The sequence below is a fragment of the Homalodisca vitripennis genome, chromosome 2 (assembly GCF_021130785.1).
Source record: "Homalodisca vitripennis isolate AUS2020 chromosome 2, UT_GWSS_2.1, whole genome shotgun sequence".
Lineage (NCBI taxonomy): Eukaryota > Metazoa > Arthropoda > Insecta > Hemiptera > Cicadellidae > Homalodisca > Homalodisca vitripennis.
Window position 1 is genome coordinate 56,133,227 of NC_060208.1, and position 25,181 is coordinate 56,158,407.

At 33.1% G+C, this 25,181-nt stretch overlaps 1 protein-coding gene across 2 annotated transcripts in view; it reads left to right on the forward strand.

The window, feature by feature from the left end:
- The first annotated feature begins 5,524 nt into the window (after nt 1–5,524).
- The window catches only part of LOC124353990, a 90,575-nt gene continuing 70,918 nt past the window's right edge, over nt 5,525–25,181 (forward strand). Inside the window, exons 1-2 of one of the 2 annotated variants that reach the window (XM_046804095.1) lie at nt 5,525–5,644; nt 6,024–6,144. In XM_046804095.1, coding sequence (XP_046660051.1) covers nt 6,142–6,144 — 3 coding nt within the window. In that variant the 5' untranslated portion in view covers nt 5,525–5,644; nt 6,024–6,141. The other variant, XM_046804096.1, reaches the window with a different exon arrangement.

A 25,181-nucleotide genomic window follows, 5' to 3' on the forward strand; every position in this document is an offset into this window, starting at 1 on the left:
CCATATGTATATAAAACATAAATTAAGGGAATGGCATGATATTATTTATATAAAACATACAGAGTAAAATATACATATATTTATAAGCGATAATTTTTGGCAACATTGTAACCAAGCTCAAAGGAAAATGCCTATAGACAAGGATAAATAAATAATTATATAATATATATATATATATATATATATATTGTAACAGCTTGCAAGTGTTTTGTGTGTGTGTGTGTGTGTGTGTGTGTGTGTGTGTGTGTGTGTGTGTGTGTGTGTGTGTGTGTGTGTGTGTGTGTGTGTTCACAAAAGGGTGTGACAAACTTCTGTGCCAATTTTGTATAAAAAATTATTATTTGGCTAGTTGAGCTAAATAGACAAATTTGGCACATAGGTTTAAATATACAAGAGGAAATTTTTAAAATAATTGTGTTATTTTCTTTTGTATCAACAAAATGGCATCTTTTGCTAATGTTTTAAGTCAAATAATAAAATAGACCAGTATAGTTATAACAAAAATAGCAGTCGTGGGACTGCCGATAGAAGTGAAAACGGAACTATTAAGTTGAGAGTAATTAAAACTATATGCAAAAATTATATGAAATTTTTTATGTTTTATTTATTAGTTACATATGATGGGTTAAACAAATCATGAACAAAATATAAATACAAAGTGGTTGAAAAAAAATGATATGAAATTTTTTATGTTTTATTTATTAGTTACATATGATGGGTTAAACAAATCATGAACAAAATATAAATACAAAGTGGTTGAAAAAATAATTAATATACAATTATCTTAATTATACATAGCATTTATATTTACACGAATTTCAATGAATTCAAGTTTGAACATTATTTTCATTATTTACATCATTGTCATCATTAATTTCGACAATACTTAGATTATCTGTTCGTTCAATCATTTCATTGTATTCTAAAAAAGATACAATAGGTTTATGGTAACTGAAATAAGAAATAAAAATGTTTGATTGAAATTTATCTAAATATCGTATAAAAACAGCATCGATAGTCGTTTTATACTTTGTTGTACTGACTTTTCGATCATTAGACATAGTCAAACCTAATGTTTCATTCAAAAATTCAATTAATGATAAATTTTTGTCATCTGCGAAGTTAATATTAAAGTCTCCGCTTAATATCAATGTTTAAAAATATATTCGTTGTTTTCATTATTCATTTATCTGTATACAAATATTAATATGTTTCATACTCACTTTTATACTGAAGTCAATGAATTTAAATTCAATAAATAAACAGTAATCCTTCAATTAAATAATTACAATAATATTCAAATTAAAAATTCACTTAAATAAACAAAATCCAGTACACACAAGTTGAACTTCCCACGTGGTCAATTTAACTTTACTTATGTATTCTACACTCTAATACTTAATGTACAACGCGTCACATTTACAATTACAGATGTACTGCTACTATAACGTATTGTTGACGTGACTCACAAAATTATACTTATCCAAAAAGCGTCCAACGCGCACATAATACAGTCAGAAATAGTCGATGTATTAGTGTATACGTGTACACAGGCTACTGCGCGTGCGCTAGTCTGGCTCTCCATAGCTATAGATATACTATTATCATTAGCATATTACATTTCGTAGATTTAGTATTAGGCGTTTAATATATCATAAATAGCACAAAGTGACTAAAATAGAATAAACAAATTTTCCAAAGATTATTAACGTTTCCATGGAAACCACTTTAGCATGTCGGTGACGCGAACCGAGGATTTTACCCTCTACCAAAACGCTCAACGCGCCTAAAGAAGTTTTCACTTCAAAATGTCTTAGTCATCAGTTATTTGAAAGATCTTATTGCAATTCCAACGGAGCTTGTTTAAACGAAATCCGTCGATACATAAACGAGCACGAGCACTTTAAAGGTATGCTCGCACAAGCCGGGAGCAGCAAACATTGTCTTTTACAGGTATCAGCTGTTTTACAAACGTTATAATAATGTTACAACATACCAAATATCTTGAAATTTTATAAAAATTCTAACGGCACTTTTTCCAAAGAAATACGTCAACTCATAAGTTAGCACGACCACATTAAAGATACGATTGCAAAAGCCAAGAGCAACAAACAACTGATACCTCTCCACTGTGACATGTTTGGCGCTACCGGCTTGTGCAAGCGTATCTTTCAAGTGGTTGTTCTCGCTTATGCATTGACGGATTTTGTTGAAACAAGTAGCATTGCATTTGGAATGAAATTGTTCAAATATGTGGTGTCTAGTCAATTTGTTATAAGAAGTTTGTGACACCCTTTTGTGAGCACTCTGCATATATAATGTTACTAACTCTACATTATAGGGTTATATTTATATTAGTATAATACATATTCAACTAAAATCCTTTTTTTACATTTATTTGTCGCACGCGTTTTGGCATTCCATCTGTGGTGAACATTAACCCCTAAAGTAAATAATAAACATCTAAATATATACATGTGTTTAAATAGTGAACATGTGTATATTTAGTTGTGTATTATTTACTATATGTTTTTTTTATTTATTAATGACGACTTCATCAAATTTTCTTTTTTTTTAATTATATATAATTTAAGAAAATAACATGCTTTTTAGCAATAATTTTCTTAAGTAAATTAAATTTTGTTTGAACAAATATGTTATCTCCTCCAGTAACCTTTTATATAACAATGTAAACATTTCATATCCAATAAAAACTGTTTTTCTTTGAACCTGTTCGTAAATTGTCTGAAAATTATGCTTGACATCACTACCACTCCTCGAAGAACAATAAACAGTTTGCTATTCTTTCTGTCTTTAAAATCGGTATTTTTAAAGAACTACCAACCACATAACAACCAAATACACCTTAAAAGGTACATGTCGAAAATTTGATAACTTGCTTTTTTACAATTAATGACGTGTAAATACAAAGTTACCACAACAACTGAAAATTGTTTTTAAGAAGGAAACCAGAAATGCAGTTGTCGCATGTGCTAAACCGATGAAGTATTAGTACAAATATTTCCCTTCACATTTCTTATAGTATTGACAGAATCGGCAGTGACTCATTATCGTCACAACAGGCTCGTTTGTGATTGCTACGGTGTACACCAACCTGAGCTATACATATAATCTCCGAATATGTCAACTATGTGCTTTCGTGCTTTACAAGCCGTTGCTTAGAGTATGTTATTTGTATGCTGTCCCAGATTATTTCAGTATTTAGTCTTGCATTCACCTTGTCAAAATACCTCACCATTACTGCAACGTTGTTTATATTTACCATTAAATTAGTCTTTGAGTCCTAAGGCATCTTGTTCCTGTAAGTCAGGAAAATCACGATTAAAGTTGTCAGTAAATTGTTGTTTTCATAATAGATTATCCAAAATATTTTCCTAATACATCGTTCTAAGCTTTCTGTATTCCACGATTTCAGATTAAGTAGTCTACTTTTAAAGTTTGGAACGCATTGCACACATTGTCTTTCAATCTGGCATAGTAGCTAAATACTACAAGTATTCAATTTAAAGGAAAGCCATGACAGAAGCCTGGATTTAGCTGTTTAGGTTCCATTACAATGTACAAGTGTATTCAGTTAAAAAACAGTTCAAGATTGTCGAATAATTTACATTGGACTGGTAGTAAGTAAGTTATTTACACGTTTGTTACGAAACCACGTTGGAGCCATTCACTATAATACCAGTTCTAAACAATTGTAGTTATTGCGCATCACGAAGATGTAGATAAACTTGGTTCAGTAATTCGAAACAGTTGTACTAAATGAAGCCAAACATATATTAAGTACAAACGGTTGAATTTAACGGTTATAAACACGGTTGTGTTGCAATCCGTGGTAAGAACGCAGAATGTTTTTCTTATCAGTATTTAGCTAGAACTTACTAAACGCATTAGTGAAATTGTGTAGGTCACTGTGTGAGTTCTGTACATAGCAAGTGGATTACACTGTTATATAAAGTGCAGACTGAGCCAGTACACGTATCCCAGCCCTCCCTCGTACCAATACATAACATACGAGAATACTCGTGAGCGGACGCGCACACACACACACACACACGCGCGCGCGCGCGCGCTCACTTCCAAACACTAATACACAATAAACTCCTATCTTCAACCGTAAGTTTTGTACAGACATTATCCTTGAGTTGACCCCTACAACATGAACTCATAGTTCATTCGTAACTACGTTTTGCTAGTTCACGTGTATTTAATAGTTTCATATTAAACTTGAGACCGTTCAGTGACTCCTGTTTCTCTTTTCAATCTGGAAACAAACGAATCAAAATCATCTCAGCGACAACTAACTATTAAGGCTTCTAGATTGCAGAATTTTGGAATCATGTAGCGAAATGGATTGCTCACTTTACCCTGATTATAGATTCTCGATTTGGTTCTTTACAGGTTCTCAAAATGTACTTAGGTGAGGAGTATTAAATTATACAATAATGTTTGTTACGGGAGAAGGGTAAGTGAAACTAACTCACAAATCCTAGAGCAACAGCTGTTAAAGGCTTCAAAAATATCGGTATCAGGTAAACGGTCACTCAGAAGGCTGAAAAACAATTAAAATTATGCCAATTAAAAACTAGTCTTGGTCTGGCTTGTTGTACTCTGGTGGTGAGTTCTTGAGTTATAGCAGGGATACTTATTTAGAGAATTTAGGGAATAGCCAAGTAGGCATTTAATTAGATGTCGATATAATTCCGAAATTGATAACAGTGAATACGAGTGAGTTAATGGTGTTGTGATATATGCTTGATAACACACAACGTGAGTAGAATATTCCCTGAATTACGATGTAATACATTTCTGTAATACATATTATTATTATTTTAAAAATTTTTTACTTTCAGTTTGGGATTCATGAAATATTTTCGTTCTTCATGGCAGCGTAAATGGAAACCCTCTCTGTTTAGAAGTTTAACTTGTGTATGTATTACATCATGTGATTAAACGTAAATTAAAATAATTGTGTGTTAAGATTGTTGGACTACCATAGTTCATATATTCAAAGAAATAATTTTGTTATTATTATTTCCAAATTTATTTCTAAGCCCATTTTAGATGTTTATTTTATACTTAAATTAATCTGTACGATATTGGTAGAACTTTAAATGTGGTTATTAAAAAAACACTCTGGCAGGTAATTTTTATGTTGTTAGGAGAGGAGAAATTTTTTTTAATTTCGTAGGATTGGGAATTTAGTTTTGCAAAAAAAAATACCGGTGGATTACAAATATAAAACATGCCAAAATAAAATATACAAAAGCTAAAAACAAAAACAAAATTAGAAAGATCAGTAAAGGTTCAAACGTAGAAAACTAAAGTAAAGGGCGCAACACAAAATAGAAAAACACGTACACAAAGTACAAGAAAGAAACAACATGACAATATCAAGTTGCAAAAGAGAAGGCAAAGTGACGTACAACAAGAGCAACGAAAGCGAAAAGTAACGAAAGTAAAACCGACCATCAACAGCTGGGGTGTAGTGCGGCGCTGCCAGACAAAGGCGTAAGGAGAACCCGTCCTGTCTCAGAGGTCATGATAAAACTGGACTAACACTCAGAGCACTTTCACTAGTGGTCGCGCGCCCGACAACTGCGCCTGCTCCGCACACTGCTTGCCGGTATTCACCCTCGTTCGCACACGCACTGCTCGCTTCAAGTTTTAGCACTTTTAAATATTACATTATATATAGCTTTACATGGTTTCCTCTATGAAACTAATTTTCTATTTAAAATAGTATTTCTCTGATTTAATTTTTTAAACAATCTAAAATCTGATTTGAAAATTTAATTTTTATACCATTTACTGGAATTATTAAACTTAGTATATTTTGACAAATTTCTGACATAAGTATTAGAAATAAAAATACAACTTTAATTTTTAAAATTTGCGACATATTAAAAAGATACATTTAAATTGAGTATTTGTTGGTTAAGTTGGCACCTTGCTTGTGCGGATGTGCGGGTGGTTACTGAGTTTCCTGTGTTTTTCTTTTCAAGGACTTGTAACTTCTGTCTCCATAACTTGTAGCTTGTAACTTATAGTGACACGGAGTTCCATGTGCGCGAACCGTCGTCTCTGGACTTGACTTGTGATTGACTGTGATAAGGGGACAAAATGGTGAGTTTTTGCTAAATGTTATTTGTAGTTTTAGCATGTTTGTATGCTTATTTTGAATTTGATCTTGTAGAAAAAACTAACAGGTTGTAGAGGACTTTGGTGATAAGCTCTCAGTGATAATAGTAATAAATAAACTCAGAAGTGAGATCGGGTTTTAATTAATTCTTTTATATGCATTCATAATTTTATTCATAGTAGCATTATTTTTGATACCCACTGTTTTTGTAATACACTCTAATCCTTAATATTATTTAGAAAACACAAATGCAAGACCCTTACACTAATTAATAAATTTTATTAATTGTTCCGTAATTCATAAATAATTGTATTCCACTAATTTATAATATGTTAAATAAGAAAAACATAATTACGTCTCCAGAACACAATTATTTGTAGTGGTTTGGAACAATTTTGATATATTCTAAATGTCTGACTTTCAATTAACTAGTGATTAATTATGAAACGCAAATATCGTTATATATTTTAAATCGTGACAAAGATAAAAGGAATAGTTTTAATTATTTCCAAATAACGTTTAAAAACCCGGTTTACTTTGAACTTTGTTCCTACGTTTAAACCATAACTTTGAACATACCAAAAATATATAAATTTTGTTTTGAGTTTGTAAACAAATGGTCTAAAAATTATGACACGATTTTTAGTTAGACGAATAGGTTATAACAACATTGTTTATTTGTTCGTCTTAATGTTTACACGCATATCAGAATAACCGACCGTTAAAGTCTCTTGTAGACGTTCTTTGTTTCTATTGCTAGAAAAGCAATATTCTCTAACCAATTAATCAATAGTCCTAATGTATTTGGATTATATACTGTAGAAGTCTATAACAGCAATGTCAACTGAATAGTACATTTATAAACAATCAACCAGTCGTAATAACTATTCAGAAATAATATAATAGATTTTGAAAGAAATGGTTTTTTCCAAACGCTGAGAATATTTTGTATGTTTAAAAAGTAATATACCGCTAGCTTCAATAAGAAAATAGCTTAATGTTTAAATAAATAAATTAAAACATACAAATATTATATTTATGTTAAATTTTTGCATACTTCGTGCAATCTATGCCTAAATATGACATATGCGATATTTTTTATGGAAAACTAATTCTTTACTCCAACAAATGCTTTGTGGAAGTTGTACTAAAAAGTTGTGTTTGATTTCGGTGATAGAAAAACATTTGTATTGTACTTAACGCTGTATATACGGAGCAAATTGATCTGGATGCTTTGTTAATGAAACGAGTTATTTTTAGACTTTAAATTGATGTATATCGCCATCCCAGACCATTTTTTACCCAAGGATTCAAATCTTTCTACTTAAAATATTACTTTCTAAGGCAATTCAGGTTTTTTCAAGCATTTACTACTTAGATTAGTTTATAACCGTCTTAGACCCTATGATACTTAATAAAATGACATTAATGTTATATAATGTAAACATGTTCATATAAAGTCTATTTATAACTTTAAAATACCTTAAATTGAGTGAAAACGCACTCGAAATTGTGATTTAGTCTGGTATATGTGTAAGATAGACACAGAATTTACTTTTCTTGAAATGTATAACGAATAACCCTAGATTTTCTTCAAAATAAACTTAATATTTTGAATATGTTTATCTTTTTCAAACAAATGTGTTGATGATAAAAAAGCGTTTTCTTATGATTTTTACTAAATTTTCTTATCATAAAAAGTAACTTAATATGATAAGAAGAAAATTCAAGATTATAAAAGATAATGAAAATAAGATTTTCATCAAATGGCCACTGGTCTATGGTCTACTGATAGCTCATTAGACCATTACAAAATTGTATAAATCTCATTTATAAAAAATCGTTGTGCAAACAGCTATTATAAATTTTTGTTATGTATCAGAGAGAATGCAAATTTCAATTATTTACTACAAAGGTAGGTCACGCCACGTGTCGTGCAAAAATGAAATCCAAAATTTTCAGATGCAGTATTACACTTATAATTCAATTACATTTTCCACTTTTGTTCGACAAGTATTTTAACAATATTATAGTCCGTAACATCATATTAACATTAATCATAGTTTAAACTTAGTTAAACTGAAATGTATAAAATAACGCTGATTTGTATTCACAAAAATAACAGCTTCAAAACTGTCAATAATGACATTTACATATTCATTAATCGACTCAAACCTAACATCCACCGACTGGAAACAAGTAAAATAGTTCATATTTATATGCTGGATTTTTAATGCCCTGTTAAATTAAAACGATCACCTAATTATTTACTTATAATTAACTATTAATAAAAGAAGATTAAGTAATATTTTCAAATATTTGTAAATTAATCAAGTAATTTTTAACTAATCATATATATATATATATATATATATATATATATATATATATATATATTATATCAAATTATTTTAAAATTTAATATAGAATCCGGATGTTGATAACATAAACATGCGCGTGAAGAGCATGGTATACGTACAAATTCACCATTTGGAGCCGAAACCTGTAGTAACTTGAGTCTGTCTTAATTATTGAGCAATGAAGAGTACCTTCATAGTAACAATCTTTAAAAATAGTTTATTTAAAATCAAGAACCTTACAAATATGTATGGGAAAATGTATGGTAATATATATGACTGTATACAATATTCCCAAGCGCGTGCAGGATAGTGTACCATCAGTATAACATACAAGCAACAATTTCATTAGTCCACATAAAAACTAAGTATATTTAGTCATTACTAAAAGGACAAATATATTACAGAATAACATATATACTAAATTGTATATACTACTCATTGCGTTTTTATATAATAGTAATACTAAAAGTCTTACATGAAGATTTATAACCATTAAATATGTAACAGGAACAAATAACAGTAAAAAACAAGAACAAGTCAAGTAATATTATTTAAGAAAGACGCCTGCTGGCAACATGTCTGCATCGCGCAGCATATTAGGGGAATGCAACTAGCGGCTAACTCAGATATTCAAGGTGCATATTGGCATATAAAAGCAATGAAGTTTAAAATTTAAACAGATGCTAAGCAATAACAAGCAATATTCGTTTTATGTAAAATTACAGACAGTTAAATGTACCATGTATCATACATTTTAGACTTATTCGCAAAGCATGCAACTACCATGATATTAACCTATTGTACATTATCCACAAAATATTGGCGTATTTCACTTTTAGCTTAGGATAAAAATGGATTTTTTCCTCATAACTTCTATAAAACTATTAAATATCTTTGGTTCCAAAAATAAAACTGTTTTTTCTTTTTCTTTTTAGGTATTTCCAAAAGTATTCTTAGTGTATCTGTTAACTTGCTTTATCTTGCTTTTTTGTTGGCCATTTTCGTGATTAATGTTCACTTAAAAGTATTTTTACAATAGATATACCACGACATTTTGTATTCTTGCCATGTAATATAATGCGTGGTATCATTTTTAATAATCTGGCTATCAAGCGGGGCACCGTGTATAGTCTAGGGAATGTAATGTGGTAAGGTTGTGATGAAGCTCTGAAGATGAATATTTTTTTTAATTGGATGCGATAGTTAGTACTTTACATAATAAACTGTACATAACTATATATTTATGTTATATTATTTCATTATTTTAAATGTAATTGTTTAATACAATGAGTATAATGAATACAAGATAGGAGTCTTCAACACTACGTGTCGATAGGTCGTAACAGGCTTCACTGAGGTTGCATTCAAAATTTAATGTTTATACCTCATTTCATTATGCTACCTGTGTTACTATGTTATAATTTAAAATGTCACATGAGAGTATTCAGTTATTTTACAAATTTGTTTATTTTGCTATTTTCTCGTTGTCATCATGGTTACCCAAAAGACTAATGTAAAAATGCTAATGCTCAGCTAAACCCCAAGAAATGAGGTGCGCCATCATCGAACTCAATGTTACTTATCTAGAATGGAAGCTTCATGCAAAAACTTAAGTTTATAAGTCAGTTTGTTCTCGAATTATTGTGCGGACAGACATACGGATGGATAAAGTCCGATAACGCTCAGGCAATTGAAGTAAAAAAAATATATATTTATTAGTTGAAAAATAAAACAAAATACTCAAAGAAGACAAATTGTTTCTGCGATAGATTTTTTTCTACTAATGCCGTTTTTAAAAGCAGTAATTCTACAAAATATTTTGATGTTTAAAACTTTATATTTCCATACCAATAAACGTATCAAAAGCTACAAATCGATTCCTAGTACAGATTGTATAGACATATATGAAACCCAATCATTTGCTCCAGGCAATAAAAATAAATACCCCTCCAGAAAGTAATATGGTTAATTATTAGTGTCGTTACGTTGTTCATACTACTACATCCAAAAACTCGATCTCAACAAGGTTTCTCTCAATAGACAAAGGATGCTTGTCGATTCAGTTGTGTGGTAAATAAGTACAAGTTATATTAATGTAATGAAAATAACTAAAACCCTTTAAATTAAAACTTTTTATTACATACACGTGTTTCGGTTTTTAACCATCTTCAGTGTATATTTACCTCTAAATAAATAAATAATAATAAACAATGAGATATACACATGTGGACCTTTTTAAACATATGATAAATTTAAATGACACAGTTGTAATTTTCTTATTAGTAATCTGTATTTAATATTTTAATTTTTTCAAAAATTGGATTTGTCTTATTTTTCAGATTACTATTTAAAATGTTATGAGGATCTTTATTATAATTTAGATAAATGTGTAATTCTTCTTTTGTGTTTAATTTCTCTCCTTTCCTTTCGATATCTAAAATTTCCATGTTCTTTTCAATATTTGTGTAGTTATGGTCAGTCTCCAATAGGTGTTCAGCAAAATTTGATTTTATTGTAGACATGTTATTTGTTTTTAAAGCTTGTATATGTTCTTTAAACCTTTTATTAAAATGTCTTCCAGTTTGCCCAATATAATAGCTTTCACAGTCACTACAGTTAATTTTGTATACTCCAGATTGTTTGTATAATTCCTGTTTGTCATCATTTTGGTTGACTTTGTTTTCAATAAGTTTAAATGTATTATTTCTTGTTAGGTGACTGATGGAGAATTTTGAATTTTGAAAGGTTTTTCGAACAGCTTTGTTTAATTTAGTATTGAATGTTTTTAATTTAAAGGGTTTTAGTTATTTTCATTACATTAATATAAATAGATAACCCTATAAGTGGAGTTAATAACATAAGTACAAGTTAATTTATTAGACATCGTGTAAATCACTACTTAACGTTCAATAGCAAACTCAGTATTGTCTATCTTGTTTGATTCGTACCGCTATTATAAAAACAGAAAATGGTTATTCTTCCAAAGGGTGCAAGTGGTTGGGAGTTTCCTAGCTGTAAACTACTGCACCTCATTGCAAATTTAATGTAAAACATAATGCATTAACCTCAATATTTATACAGATTACCACTTGATCTGACATAAAGAAAGTTTTATTTACTATTCGAGAAGTTTACAACGAATTACGTTACAAAATTTGAAGAAATTTTTTAAATGGAGCCGTTTTTGTATAGCTTGTCTAGTTACTTAGCACGCGTCAGATAGTAGAATGGCGCAACTGGGTTGAACCAAATACCCTGGGTTTATTTCCGCATGTCAGTCTGTCTACGACGCATGCGCACGACTGACGATCATTCACATTCAAATAGAGGTGCAACTGTGCACGAGGGTCTCACAATGAGAGACAGGATTGTACTAGTGTACGATTGATAACTGCTGTGTGTGTGTGTGTGTGTGTGTGTGTGTGTGTGTGTGTGTGTGTGTGTGTGTGTGTGTGTCCAGGTGTTGTTTATTCATGGTAGAAAGGACAGATGAAGACCTCAGTTTGGGTCCACATTTTTGCGGTTAGAAGGTTCCCTTGAACGATGGTTGGTAATACAAGTAATGGTGGAAAGTTCGGTTAGCGTAAACCTTGTGTGTTGACGGATCACTGTAATATATCACGAAATAGGCGCCAAGATTGTCTCCTTGTCGGAAGGACGCGTTTAAGTTATTTAAAACCGCACGTCCCTGAACATAACAGGAAAAGTATGTGGGCAATTTGTCCACTTGACGTTTGTTAAACCTCTTGCAGATTTATTTTCAGATTTTTTCGAACGTGTGATATATCTTCATCGTTCATGTGTAGGTCCTATAATTTTCTAGATTGGTGTTACATGTACAACATTAACATATCATCCATTACAATAAGCGGTGCACGTTTTTTTTTTGGAAATAACGCAACAAACTATTGGCTTAGAACGAGGTGGAAGTATCTAGAAAAATAAATTTAAGTTGTTATATTGAACATGAGAGTTAACTGTTATTACTTTGAAAATTTACTGTAATTTTAGATCATACTGTTAACACACACAAAAAACTGCGTTCGAGCAAGTTCTGAAGGAAACAGGATTTTTCCGGACATTTGCCATCGTTCAGTGAAACAAGAGGTTTTTTGTTCACAATCCTTCCATCGTCAAAAATAACCTTTAAACAGAGCAAGTTCTCTTTAACAAAATACTGGGTTAAAATAAAGGACGTTTTTACTCATGGTAATTTAATGGATTGCATAAAACTCAAAAAGGTGTTTGATGCTTGTAAATATTAGGAGAATCAAATGTGTGGTTTATTGAATGATGGTTGCGTACGCTTCCTTGACATGACAACCGTGTTTGTGTCTCTCCAACTCAGAGACACTCGTAAAAGACAAGTGTCTAAACGTGTTTCAATCAAAACCAGATACATTCTTAGAATCTTGATAGTGTTAGTGGCCGACACCCGCGTAAAATACATCAGCCCGGGAAGAGAATTGTGTAATAATCGTATCCTGTAGGATACGTTTTGTTATGAGTTTTATACCTTTTATGTGTTGGGACCGAGATTCAGGTCACATCTTTTAATCAATGAATTCATATTTGGCATAAACTTTCTTTCCAAACTTTCTAGGATGAGTTCTTTAACACATAGAATTTGGCCAGGAAAAAGAGGTTATGAAGGATATATTTGTAAAAAACCATCTCATTGGGTTACATTACAAATCCCTAAGGATTTGTCGCTTGAATAATTCTCGACCAAAGTAACATTGAAGTTTAAATTAATAAAATAGTTTTCAGTTCCAAGTTTTGTAAATAATGGGGAACCGCCACCAATAAAAAAGATTTTGTAACAATAAAGAATTATCTGTATTTCCAACTGTTGCTCAATTCCATACTTCAACAAATCTGGGGGGGGGAATTTGGTTAAGTATTCTTGTTTACAACTTGTTTTTGATAATGGAATTGTTGTTTTGGAAACAGGATTTGCTGGACATTTTCATTCAGCAATACAAGAAATCAGTAACACTCCGTTTAGATATCTTTCATGTGAACCCTTCCTCAAATGGATAACAAACCCATCACATCACTATAATCTAGGATAAAATAAACGTATCATACAAGACACAGGTTTGATGTGATTCCTCACTTACTCGTGACACAACAGTCTAGCATGATTTGTCTATTTTAACTTGGATTGTATTTATCTTAGGTTAATTATCCAACAGAAGAAGAGCTGTGATTATAGGTCTCGAGACGTACTGTTACTGAATTCTTGTATCAGTGAGCAATACTACATGTCCGGGAAAAATCATGTATCATTTACGTGGTACATTAGTTTATATATTTTAGATTGGTCAAGAGAGCCTTCAGACGATTTTATTATATTCACATTTCCTTTCATATACTGACTCACTATGAATAAAACTGTTACGTCATGGGTTTCTTTGACCAGTCCAGTTCTTTCGATGCGATCACGCCATGACTCACCGACCTATGCACGTATATCAACTCTCTCATCGTAATTGAGGTGATTTCAATATCTGGCTACTAAAGATTTGTTATATTAACCATTATGCCTCCAGGAAATGTGTGATAGAACAATTTTGCGTAACATTCTGGATTGGAGTAATAATAATGCTATCCATGATGTTCTTATTCATTTCAAGATCATAAAGCTACCAACTGCGTAAAATATTAAGAATTTCCTCAGTTTCTCACCGATTCATTAAAGAATGTCCAGACTTAACTGTGTATATTACTCACCTAGATCGTACCCTGAGGTTTCTGAATAGTAAATCTTATGACGTAATAACAGTTGGAGACTATGGAATTTGATACTGCACTACACTGACATTGTGCATTGTAAATACATCAAACTTTCTTGTTCATCATATTCAATTATAATATACCGGCACTAAACCAGTCACTGACATTAAAACTGACACCTCTTAATTTAATTTTCCAAATTGTTTTTGATATTTTATATTGTTGTGAGATAGGTACAATACATTCATTCAATTGTCCGTAAATAAGAATTTTCAGAAAAATAAAATACATACACTTCAGTTCATATTTTCTTAATATATACTCAGTAATATCATGCCATGCAACCATAAACATCAACGTTATCATTGGTGATACAATCCGATATTTCAGAAATACAACCATGAAGTGTATATATTTCTTCTTTTAGTCTATTAACAGTATTGTGTGTGTTATCAAAAGTATAGGTGTTCATTGCATCATTACTGTCCTATTTTGTATCTGGCAATAGTGCACTTAAGATGTTACAACTCAGATAGTGCTGCGCTATAGGGTAATAAATCCACCAACTGATCAGAAAACTGCCTCTTTCGAAATGCCACTATCAAATCAGCTGATTTCTAGGTTATGTTCCGATAAACACCTGTAAACCGATACAACCTTGGTATTATATAACGGGAGCAGCCCAAGGTCCTTAGACGACTTTGAGGTTAGGTTACACATTGCTTGAGAACATGTTATAGGACACTCGTTAAGTTTTGTTTGCCTTTTGGGGTGTGGTGGCATATCTACGGCGGCCTTGGCGAATGGTTATAATTTCTATCCTGACATAACATGGGCACTTAAGCTTTCTTTAGGTGATTAATCAAAGTACGAGTTATTTGCTGGTAGCTGGCTCGAATACTTCTAGGTAGGAACTATGATTTAAATAAATAGTATATCGATGTTTATCACCCTCCATTCAAATAAGCATGTTCACTTTCAAAAGAAAATAGCGTGTTCCCGTTTAGGGTTACTTATCTAATAAACCACATATTTCATGAATGGAGAAACTACATCGCCACAACATTGTATATTAGTTGACGTAGGCCTAATGGTCGACCATTTAGAATCTCAGATCAGAAAGTGCGAGTGCTTCTGAGTTATGATTACACTTAATTACACGAGGAACAGACAAATGCGCGAGTAAAGATAGCATCACCGCGAGAACACTGGCATCAGCGTTTCCTGACGTAATGGAACTAACAATAGCCCCTCAGCAGATCAGACGTGTTCTCATTGATTGCGTGATCAGTGCAGAGCAAGATGCAGTATGGCAGCAGTAAACTCAGAAATTAAGATTGAAAACACAAGAAAATATACAATCTATTTTATTTGTTTTACTTTAAGGTGAGCTTTCTTGTGGTTTTATTTATCTGACGATAAAATGATCAATGTTCATGTTGTCATTATAAAATAAAAAGTTGTTATTTGATTTTTGAAACTTAATTTTAACATCCCACCGATACAAAATAAATTAAAGTTATAAAATAAAATAAAAGTAATTACTTTATTAAAAGTGTTCAATATTGCTTTTATTGAATACCGTAATATTACTAAATATATAAATTGTAACTAATAACAAGGGTGCATTAATTATCAGTCGATCAATAATAACAGCCTTCTTACTTAGGTTTCGTCTTAGTAGGAAACCCAATGTAAATAATTCTCATAAAGGCTATCAAAATTTAGGCACAGAACAATAGAGACAATACGTGTGTGACTGATATTTTTTACTGAATCCGACAGTGAGCCTTTGAACTATGGCGAAATGAGAGCAGATCTATTTGAAGGATGTACGAAGAACAATTCCTTTCTGAATCATTGCTGTTCATTTTCTATCTGCACCGAGTCCTTCTGTTCTACTCTAGATTCAGTAGGCCAAGACAATCCAAATTCATATGAACTGTCTTGGAGCTATACTTGCGCAATCGGCGCCGTAACAGAACCAGACGTCGACCTCTTAGTCCCGGTCGGTGAAAGCAGAATCTTTCAAAGCCTTCGAGTAATTAACTATGAACACTGGGTCATTGTGAAGAGTGACTGGTTCCAATGGTCCGACCGTTAATTGAGCAAGGTCGCGGTCAAAGTTGTGGTTAGTGAGCACTTGAAGAACAGGCTGCAGTTAGGACAACAAACAGCTGACAAGCTCGATACTGATAGGTCTGTCAGCCTTGGAGAATTTGTCGACTGCATTCATTTGGAAGACAATTTATTGCAAGCGATGACTGGGTGTTTCTGCATTACCTTGAGCTCTTTTGCATAAGTGATTGCATAGTCCTTTTACTTGCGTTTATAAACTTCATAAGCTGTTTCCGTGAAATAAGATACTTCCTAAAGATTTAAAAAAACCAACAAGTTTTAAATTAGGTATCTTCGGTGGTTAAAACTAAACGCATTATCTGCAGATTTAAATGTAACGTTTCCAAGATATTGCTGATAAGATGCGCACACGAGCATCCCAAACAAAAACAATCATTGCCGACACTTTCACCAGAAAGCATTCATAAAATCATGAGCTAGGATGTCTGTTGATTAGAGACCTCCAAATCTCCTTCCCGCTGTCGGGTGCGCCTCAGTTACGCCCTCTGTATTGTGTCGTGCCAGTTGGACCTGGGGTGGCACTTTATTTTTATCGCATCATTTGGCAGCACCCATACCTCGCACCATTATTCATATTCACGAGCCACTTCTTCCATACCAGCTGGTGAGTGTGGCAACATTCTTGAAATGGCTTTTGCCAATGTTTCCGGGATGATTTTCTTGAAGCAGATAATTATATTGAATCCCAGTCATAATTCTTAACAAACACGTCACTGTTGACCATTATAATCTTTGGAATTTTAATCACCGAATGTAACCAGTTGACAGAACGTACAGAAACGATAAAAGACACTTACTGGAACGTTGTTCACAGCGCAATCTGTCAGCCAGACCAGGGAAGTACCACTGGCGGGCTATAGGACATCACTATCTTTAGTTGACACTGTCCACAAAATTATTCTAATCTTTTTCATAAGCATTTTTAATACTAAATATGTAATTTTCATGTGTGCATTATTTTACTTTAGATGGTAGCTTATAATACGAATAACTAAATATTATAATGTGAGGTTACGCCTTACCACACGTCCCTTAACTGGTTTCGCAAAGGTTTCACGAAACATTTCAAATCTATATAGCTCATTTCATTGTCTAGATGTCTTGCGGACAGACAGACAGCCATGCAGTCATAGGCTACCGAAAAGAAATTTCTTCATCCTCCCGTAAGACAAAAGGGATACTGTTAGCGTACTGAGTGACAAGTATCCATGAAGCTCAGCGTAATTCCATCGTTGGACATGCACCATCGTATGACTCATTATTTTCTATGTAGAAATGTTCATGCACAATTCAAAGTGTTAAGATGAAATCTTTTTCGAGATATCTTCCCACATCATACATCCACATTTTTCAGTAAGTTAGGTTTCACAGCACCGTTCAAAAAAAATTTCGGTAATCTAGGGAAAGACATACAACGTAAGATAGCACTGAAGTCTAATATTGTCACCGACTTAAAGTTTACTCTAGTCCTTTATATATTTTTAAATCTATGAATAAAAGTATAACTTTTTAAAATCTAATATGAATGTACACAGTTTATTTGAACATTTGTTTATTCAGCTATGTTCTCGTTTCCTCATGGTTACTAGTACGACAAAAATAAATATATTCGCTAACGCTCAGCCAAATCCCATGGATTGACACGTACCATCGTCGAACTTATTGTTTCTCACTATATAAAAATGAATAGTGTAGGTCAGCTCGTTTTCGAGATATCGTCCAGACAGATAGATAGACAGACAGACAGAACTGAAATTGTTTCAGTCTCACGAATGACAGGCTTTGATGAAGCTCAGCCAAGAAGTACAGTGATTAAAATTATAACCCTAAAAGGTGGGTTCTAAACCAGTTGATTACATTGGATGCAGACTAATCATTGATCAATAATCGCTATTCCTTGATCTGATACTTTCCAAGAATAGTGTCCGATGACTTCCCTCGGAAGATCCTTACGTAAATACACCTGTCTCGCTGTCCTTGGTCCACGCCCACCATTGATCGGAGAACGCCCGCCACGAGGAAGACTCGTGCCTGAGAATCGTGAGCTCTTCTCGAAGGTCGTGGTCATTTCCGCCGATCGTGCCTTCCACCGGCTAGGAGGAACTCTATTTTCCCGTCTCTTGATGAAATTTCACCTGTCACCTCTTGGTCCATCTCTGAACACTAGATGATGGAATACCACCAAAAGCCGTATATACAGCTCTAACTGCCAATAGAGATTTTCATTAGTATTCATAGCCAATTTTGCGTGCGAAAATGCCATTCCTGAATTTGCGATAATAAGCTTAGGAAATAACCAGTATGTGACCTAGGACAACCTTCAGAACATGCATTTAAAGCGATTGAACATTCCATTTTCATTTTAGACTCTGCAAGACCTTTCAATTTGGAATTAAGTTTAATATTTAAGAGAGTGTTGAGTTTTATTAATGTATAAATTAATTTTCATAACGGGCCATATAGATAATTACATATACATTATTAATATGATATTATTTAAAGAGCTTTCTACTGATGGCTATGACTAGGAAGAGTCACATGAAAACTATTGTCAAGTGGAAGTTCGTATACGCAAAGATATAGTTGCGTCAAAAACTAATGTAACATTGATTTTAGTTTTTTGCTGACATCCATTGTAAGTAAATATTCCCAAACAGTCCGGAATGATGAGTTCAGGAATTTTATCTTCATAAACATTTTCCGGCTTCCAAGTGGTTATGTTGCAGAAATACACTGTGGTCCCTTCCGCAGTTTCTCTGCCCTTCCTGGAAGCCACAACCATTATCTCTCTTACTGAAAATATTCCACCAAGTTTACCAGAAGGTCAACTCGAATCACTTAAATAGTCACAAATTCATCATGCAATCAAACAACTACAAACAAAACAGAACACATCCTTGGCAACGTGGATTTAAAGATGATACGCGACACAATCGGATCCGTTTACCGATGTAACCGTTAACCGTAACCAAGGTTGCAGTTTGGTCGCCCTTGAGGTTTGTGGTCAAGCTGTTGGTTGCATTAGCGGTCCCACGAGTATAACCTTGACTTCTGTTGTACTTCCACTGTCGTTTACAGGTCTTTTCCATTTAAGGACAACATCCTGTCGGCGAGGTCCTGCCCCTTTTTGAAACGTTTTGAAAAACGACGTCATTTGTGGTCCTGTTATATTGTTGATAGTAGGAACAAAGCCAATAATGAAATATCAATATTTCGCAAGGACAATATTTCGCACACTTTATGCAAATTTTTAAACAATTACAAGTTATCACATTCAAAACAACTTAAAACAATATAAAATCACTCAATCATTGTCCAACTGACTTCCCTTATTTATGAATCACCCAATCCATCGTTACTTCTTACTCAGCAAATTTCTTCTAAACAAAACCGAGTATTCTGAAAAAAACGACCAGAGTTAACAAATGAATCTTATCTACAAGAAATTCTGAACACAATTGTCTCGAAGAGTGTAGAGGATGGTCGAGTAGGAGTGACACAGGAAACGGCCTGGAGGGGTCCGTAGGCGGAAAGAATGCTATGATTGTAAGGTAATGAATGACCAGTAGGATTGCTTCCAGAGTAGGCTGAAGGAGGCGATCCACGTGTTTTGGACGTAGACATGAAGTTGTTTTTGAGTAATATATTATTATAAATATTTCTTAAGGTTGACACTATATCCCATATTAATGTTAATCAGATTGTCATTTTAGTTCAGAAGTATTTTTGTGAGTTCTGAACTTTTGTCCCGTATGCTTAGGACATTTAGAACAGACCATATTAATCAAATAACAACTTTAAAGAAGGTATCCAGAAAACCGTAGTAATATGATTGTTGATAACAGCCGTATCGTCTGGTAGATTAAGTATAAGAACGTAACTGACTCAATGAAACTTTCTAAATTGATTTTCAAATTAGGGTCTCGTACACCAGATTGATTTCTTAGCAGAACCTTTTCTGATCTTTAGGTTCTTCAGAGTAGATATAACTATATTTTGATACCTGCAAATGTTATACGTTATTTCACATTGGCCTTATTGGTCCTGGTGTAAACATGGAAATCAGCTCCCTTTCCGTTCTGATTGAATTAAAAATCTGTTTAAGTATCCTTCAACTACGTAAATTGTTTATTAAGACAATTCAACTAAAGTAAAAAAAAAAATAAAATAAAATAAAAAAAAAAAAAAAAAATACTAGTGTAACATGGCTTTTTATCCTCTAATTCATGTAAGAACTGAAGACTTCTGTTCGGTAGAAATGGAACATTATTGATATTGACTGGTTCCAAGAGTGTTGCGTTTTCTGAACCAATGCAACAAAGCTAAATGTAGTTTGGAGGTAAGCTAGTAAGTTTTTAAAACAAGTCTCGTAATTGTGAGTTTCTACTATGTTCCCAAATATGGGATATAAATATTCTAGTGGAATGTTTCCAAATAAGGGTAGTTTACAATGGTAGCTCTCGGTCGGAGATAAGAAGTAGCTACTAAGTAGTAGAATTCTTAGTTACTGAGCGCAACGTGTCTGCTAGGTTTCTCATGTCTGAATAATGAAACAAACACAACATGTCGAGATGATTCTAGATCTCTTTTGCTGCAGGAGTGCTTTGAGAAAACTTTGTTTCAATTACTTGCAAGGATACTGTTTACTAATCGTAGTATATAACTTAAGTAAGCATGTCGACTTCACATTCATTATTGCTCTTTGTGATCTTGAGTTTCCATTCAGAGAACATAAATTTGAGTTCACAATTTTAGTAAAAAATATTAAAAGAAAATTGCATTTTAATAATATAATTTTATTTCTATTTTATTTGATATCGCATTTCTCACACAAATTCCAAATTTAATCCACTTTAAATTTTGAATCCTAACTTCTCTAAAAATACGTTTGTGGCAGCTATTTTAAGGGAAATCTCGACAATATTTTTAATATGGTTTTCAGTTTGAAAATCGTTTATAATTAAATAGTGTTCCAAGAACCTTTTCACATTTTTGACAGCCATATCTTATAGAAATGAATAACAATTGGTCAGCATGTTTAGCCTAAAAAACAGTACAAATTGTCTCCATATATAAAAAACTATTAAGTAATTATTAATTGATTGTATGATATCTTTGGATTCTTAAAAACATAACCGATGGCCGCATTGGAAGGAAAAATTCCCAATAATAAAAGTCCTTTTTTCAACGACTCGCGTTATCCTTGTACACGTAATTTATCCCTAAATTATAATTCCCATATAAATAGACAGAAATCTAACCGAAAATGATAGTTACAAGCGAAATACTAATTGAAAGCCGAACATGTCAGATAGGACAGCCGCGCATAACGAATGCTCTGACTGATTACATGGAACGTCTGCGCGCGCGTGTGGCTGACAACAATGACATATTGTATGTACTGTAGTGTGTGGGCCCACGCCTTGTGGGCAATTAGCCCCAGACCTACCCGACAGCGGGCTTTCATTAACAAGGCTTTGTGGTTTATGACGTTAGCGTTGAGGTTAAATAAAATAAATGTATGATATTAAAGCAATTTTTTATTTATTTTCTTACACTCATGGGCGTCTGAGAAACGTTATGAATATACTCACTGGTATAAATATTTTGATTATCCCATTAAATAAAACAAAATATGATCTTAAGAAAATGTCAGGTGTTGATAATTTTTTAGTATTCTTACTTTTAATCATTTGCATTAATAGAAAATTGTAATAAACAGTGTAAAGTGTGGATAAGAATCTCCTTATTTCAAAATGATTTATTGCTTGAACGGCTTATAATGTCAAATAAGTTTATCGTCCTTTCAGCATCTTCCAATGTTACCTGATGAGACTATAAAATCGCAGTTATTTTTACATTTTTTACTCAAAAAGAGAAACAACAAATCTTTTTGTAAAGCTAGCATGTAAAACACCTGAGAGAACCACCACAATGGCTGCAATCACTAAATTCTAATCATTAGTATAGTTCTGAAATATTATTCAGTTCTGTTTATGTAAGATTTGGTAAACAAAACTCGAGTTTTATAGTTCTTTAAATGAATTATTGGTGTTAGATTAGAAATACAACTAAGTGTTTGCCACATTCAATGTGACACATATTTATTTTTTATTTTAAATACATCACACGCGAGGAACCATATTGGGCATGTTGCAGAGTTGGAACTGGTGTTGCTAATACATTGTCGGGACATAACAAACTGGTACAGATTGTATGTGGCACAATCAACATAATCGCACCTTTGATTGTCTATTACTGTTGAAGAACACATATTGACTAACTTATTACAGACTGAAACTATTATGTGGCATTCAGGTCAACCGTAACTCCAAATTACCTCAAATGACTTTATATCGGTCAATGGTAAAAGCTATTATCCCAGAGTTTACTTGTTAGTAATTTTAAGTAGTTGAATTCAGAACACAGATTAGAACTGTGGGATATATTTTAGATTTATATTAAATAAATATTAAACATCGGATGTTCTCGTGTATCAGTAAACAAATCTAATTCTAAATATATTCTTTATTTTTGCCAATGCGCTGTTAGATTCCCGTTTTTATACCTTCAAGGATCTTTCCACCTATCCTTGTCACCATCATCATTACCTGTTAGAGTTTTGGGTTACAAGTCAACAAGAATTTGTTAATCCTCTTCAATTTACTATAAGAAAAAATACTACATACTTATTCCTAACAGTTCCAAGAGGCTTATTTTGTAGCCGTTTGGTTTCAAAGTCCTTTCTTTTCGTAACTATGTAAGCTTCACACTCTCAGATTTTTGGTGATTTCTATAAATTCTCTAAAACAATTGCCTAGTTTTTTTAAGTAATTACGCCAAGAAAACGGTTTATAGTTTATCTATTAACATACAATTTTAGTAATGGTATCGCTGGATAATACGCAAAATATACTACTAAAGGCAATTACAAATACACAGAATCAAGCTTAAAGTGTCTACAACACAATACCGCATGTGATCTCCGATGATGCAAGGTCCTCTATATATGGCAGCGCCTTGCTGTCAGCAGGGCCCTGCCAAACCTGGTCTGGCCAAGCATACCGGCATCACGGGGCGTCCAGACAACTCTAGTGCCATCTCCCTACAGTTATAAAATATTTAACCTCACTCAAATATGTACCTTCATATTACCTGTCGAGTCAGAAGATTGCTTAACTTTAGATCTTTGACACGCAAATGTGATTAAATTTAGCAGCCCTTTAAGCAATAGGTGAAAAATGTCCGATTTAAGTCCCATAGGAACACAAGTAGTTTGTGTTAGGACACATAAGTCGGTTGAAGAGCCACCCATTAGGCTTAAAGAAAATAAATGAGTAGTTTGGTTACACTAGTAGTTTTCAGACAAAACCTAAGAACTTGAACTTTATTAAAATTGAGTGAGGACATACTGATTAAAACTTAGCCTATACGCACTTTATCGTATAACTTTATGCCGTATTACTTTACGTATGCTTACTGACAAAATAAAAATTACGTCTTCTTATACATGTGTGTGTATTAAAAAGGGCGGAGCTAGGATTAGCTATAGCTTAATCAATCAACTACCAATGTAACAAAATAGTGGTCAGTGTAGCACTTCATCGCGCACTGATAAATATTTTATTATTTCATGATAACTCGTTCAAGTTATTTTCTTCCTAATCAATCCTGCTGTTTGTCTTATTAACTAAATTTGGGAACTATTGTTTTGCTAAATTCTATTAACATGTTTGGTTTTATATCTCTGTTTTGCTGCGAGATTATCCTAGTATTATCCATTGTGGTGGTGCTTACATATCAAATACTTCATGAACACATAGTAGTACATATGCCATTCACTGAAAGTTCCTTCATGACAACTCATGTTTTGCGGTATCCAATGCGGTGTTCGGGGCCAATCAAATGAATCACAGAGCAGGATTTTATTGACGGCCTTGAACTAGTTTGTGGCGCCTGAGGATGTGGTCGCACCTGTATAGCAACGTTCTCTCTCTCTCTCTCTCTCTCTCTCCGTCCCTCTCATGGTGCAATGTCTCACATGCCCTCTCTCTCCCTCTCTCTCTCTCTCTCTCTCTCTCTCTCTCTCGCTTACGGGTGACTTATGACTCTACGTGCACAGTCCTCCCACCCCACAACCAGGAACCTTGAGTGTAGACGTGGACTCATCAGTTTTCCAGTAATTGGTTTACCTCTCTTGCACCACATTAATGGCACCCAGTGCCGGTTTATATGGCGGGTTCACAGCTCGGATCCAACATCCATCTTTGGGGAATTTTGGTCAAGGATGCAGGCCGATGCAGACAGCCGGTGGAATCCTGATTTATGGAGAGCGACCCAAGGAGCAAGGTCGGTGGTTTCAGCAACGTCTGTATGGGTGCAATGAGATCGTATAAACTGAAAGTACAAATTACACAATTTTCCTATAGTACAAATTACGTATAAGCTATCCGCTATATGATCTTTTCGTAACACTCCCACATTATCATCTTTATAATGTTCACCTATATTATCTTCTTTGTGTTTATTATTGACGATGGATGATTGGAAACTATAAAAAGGTTTTCAGACATTTACTATAGTTATATATGTAAAAAATAGAACACTGCGGTTCTAGGATTGACATCTATTTTTTTATTCAAGTGCCAAATAAACCTTAAAGCATAAGTTTAAGCTTACACAAAGATTTTGTAATTAAGTACTGCGTGATACAAATCAAATTTTATAACAGAACAAGTTGATGAACACCATAATAAGAGAATACATTCCATACAAACGTATTG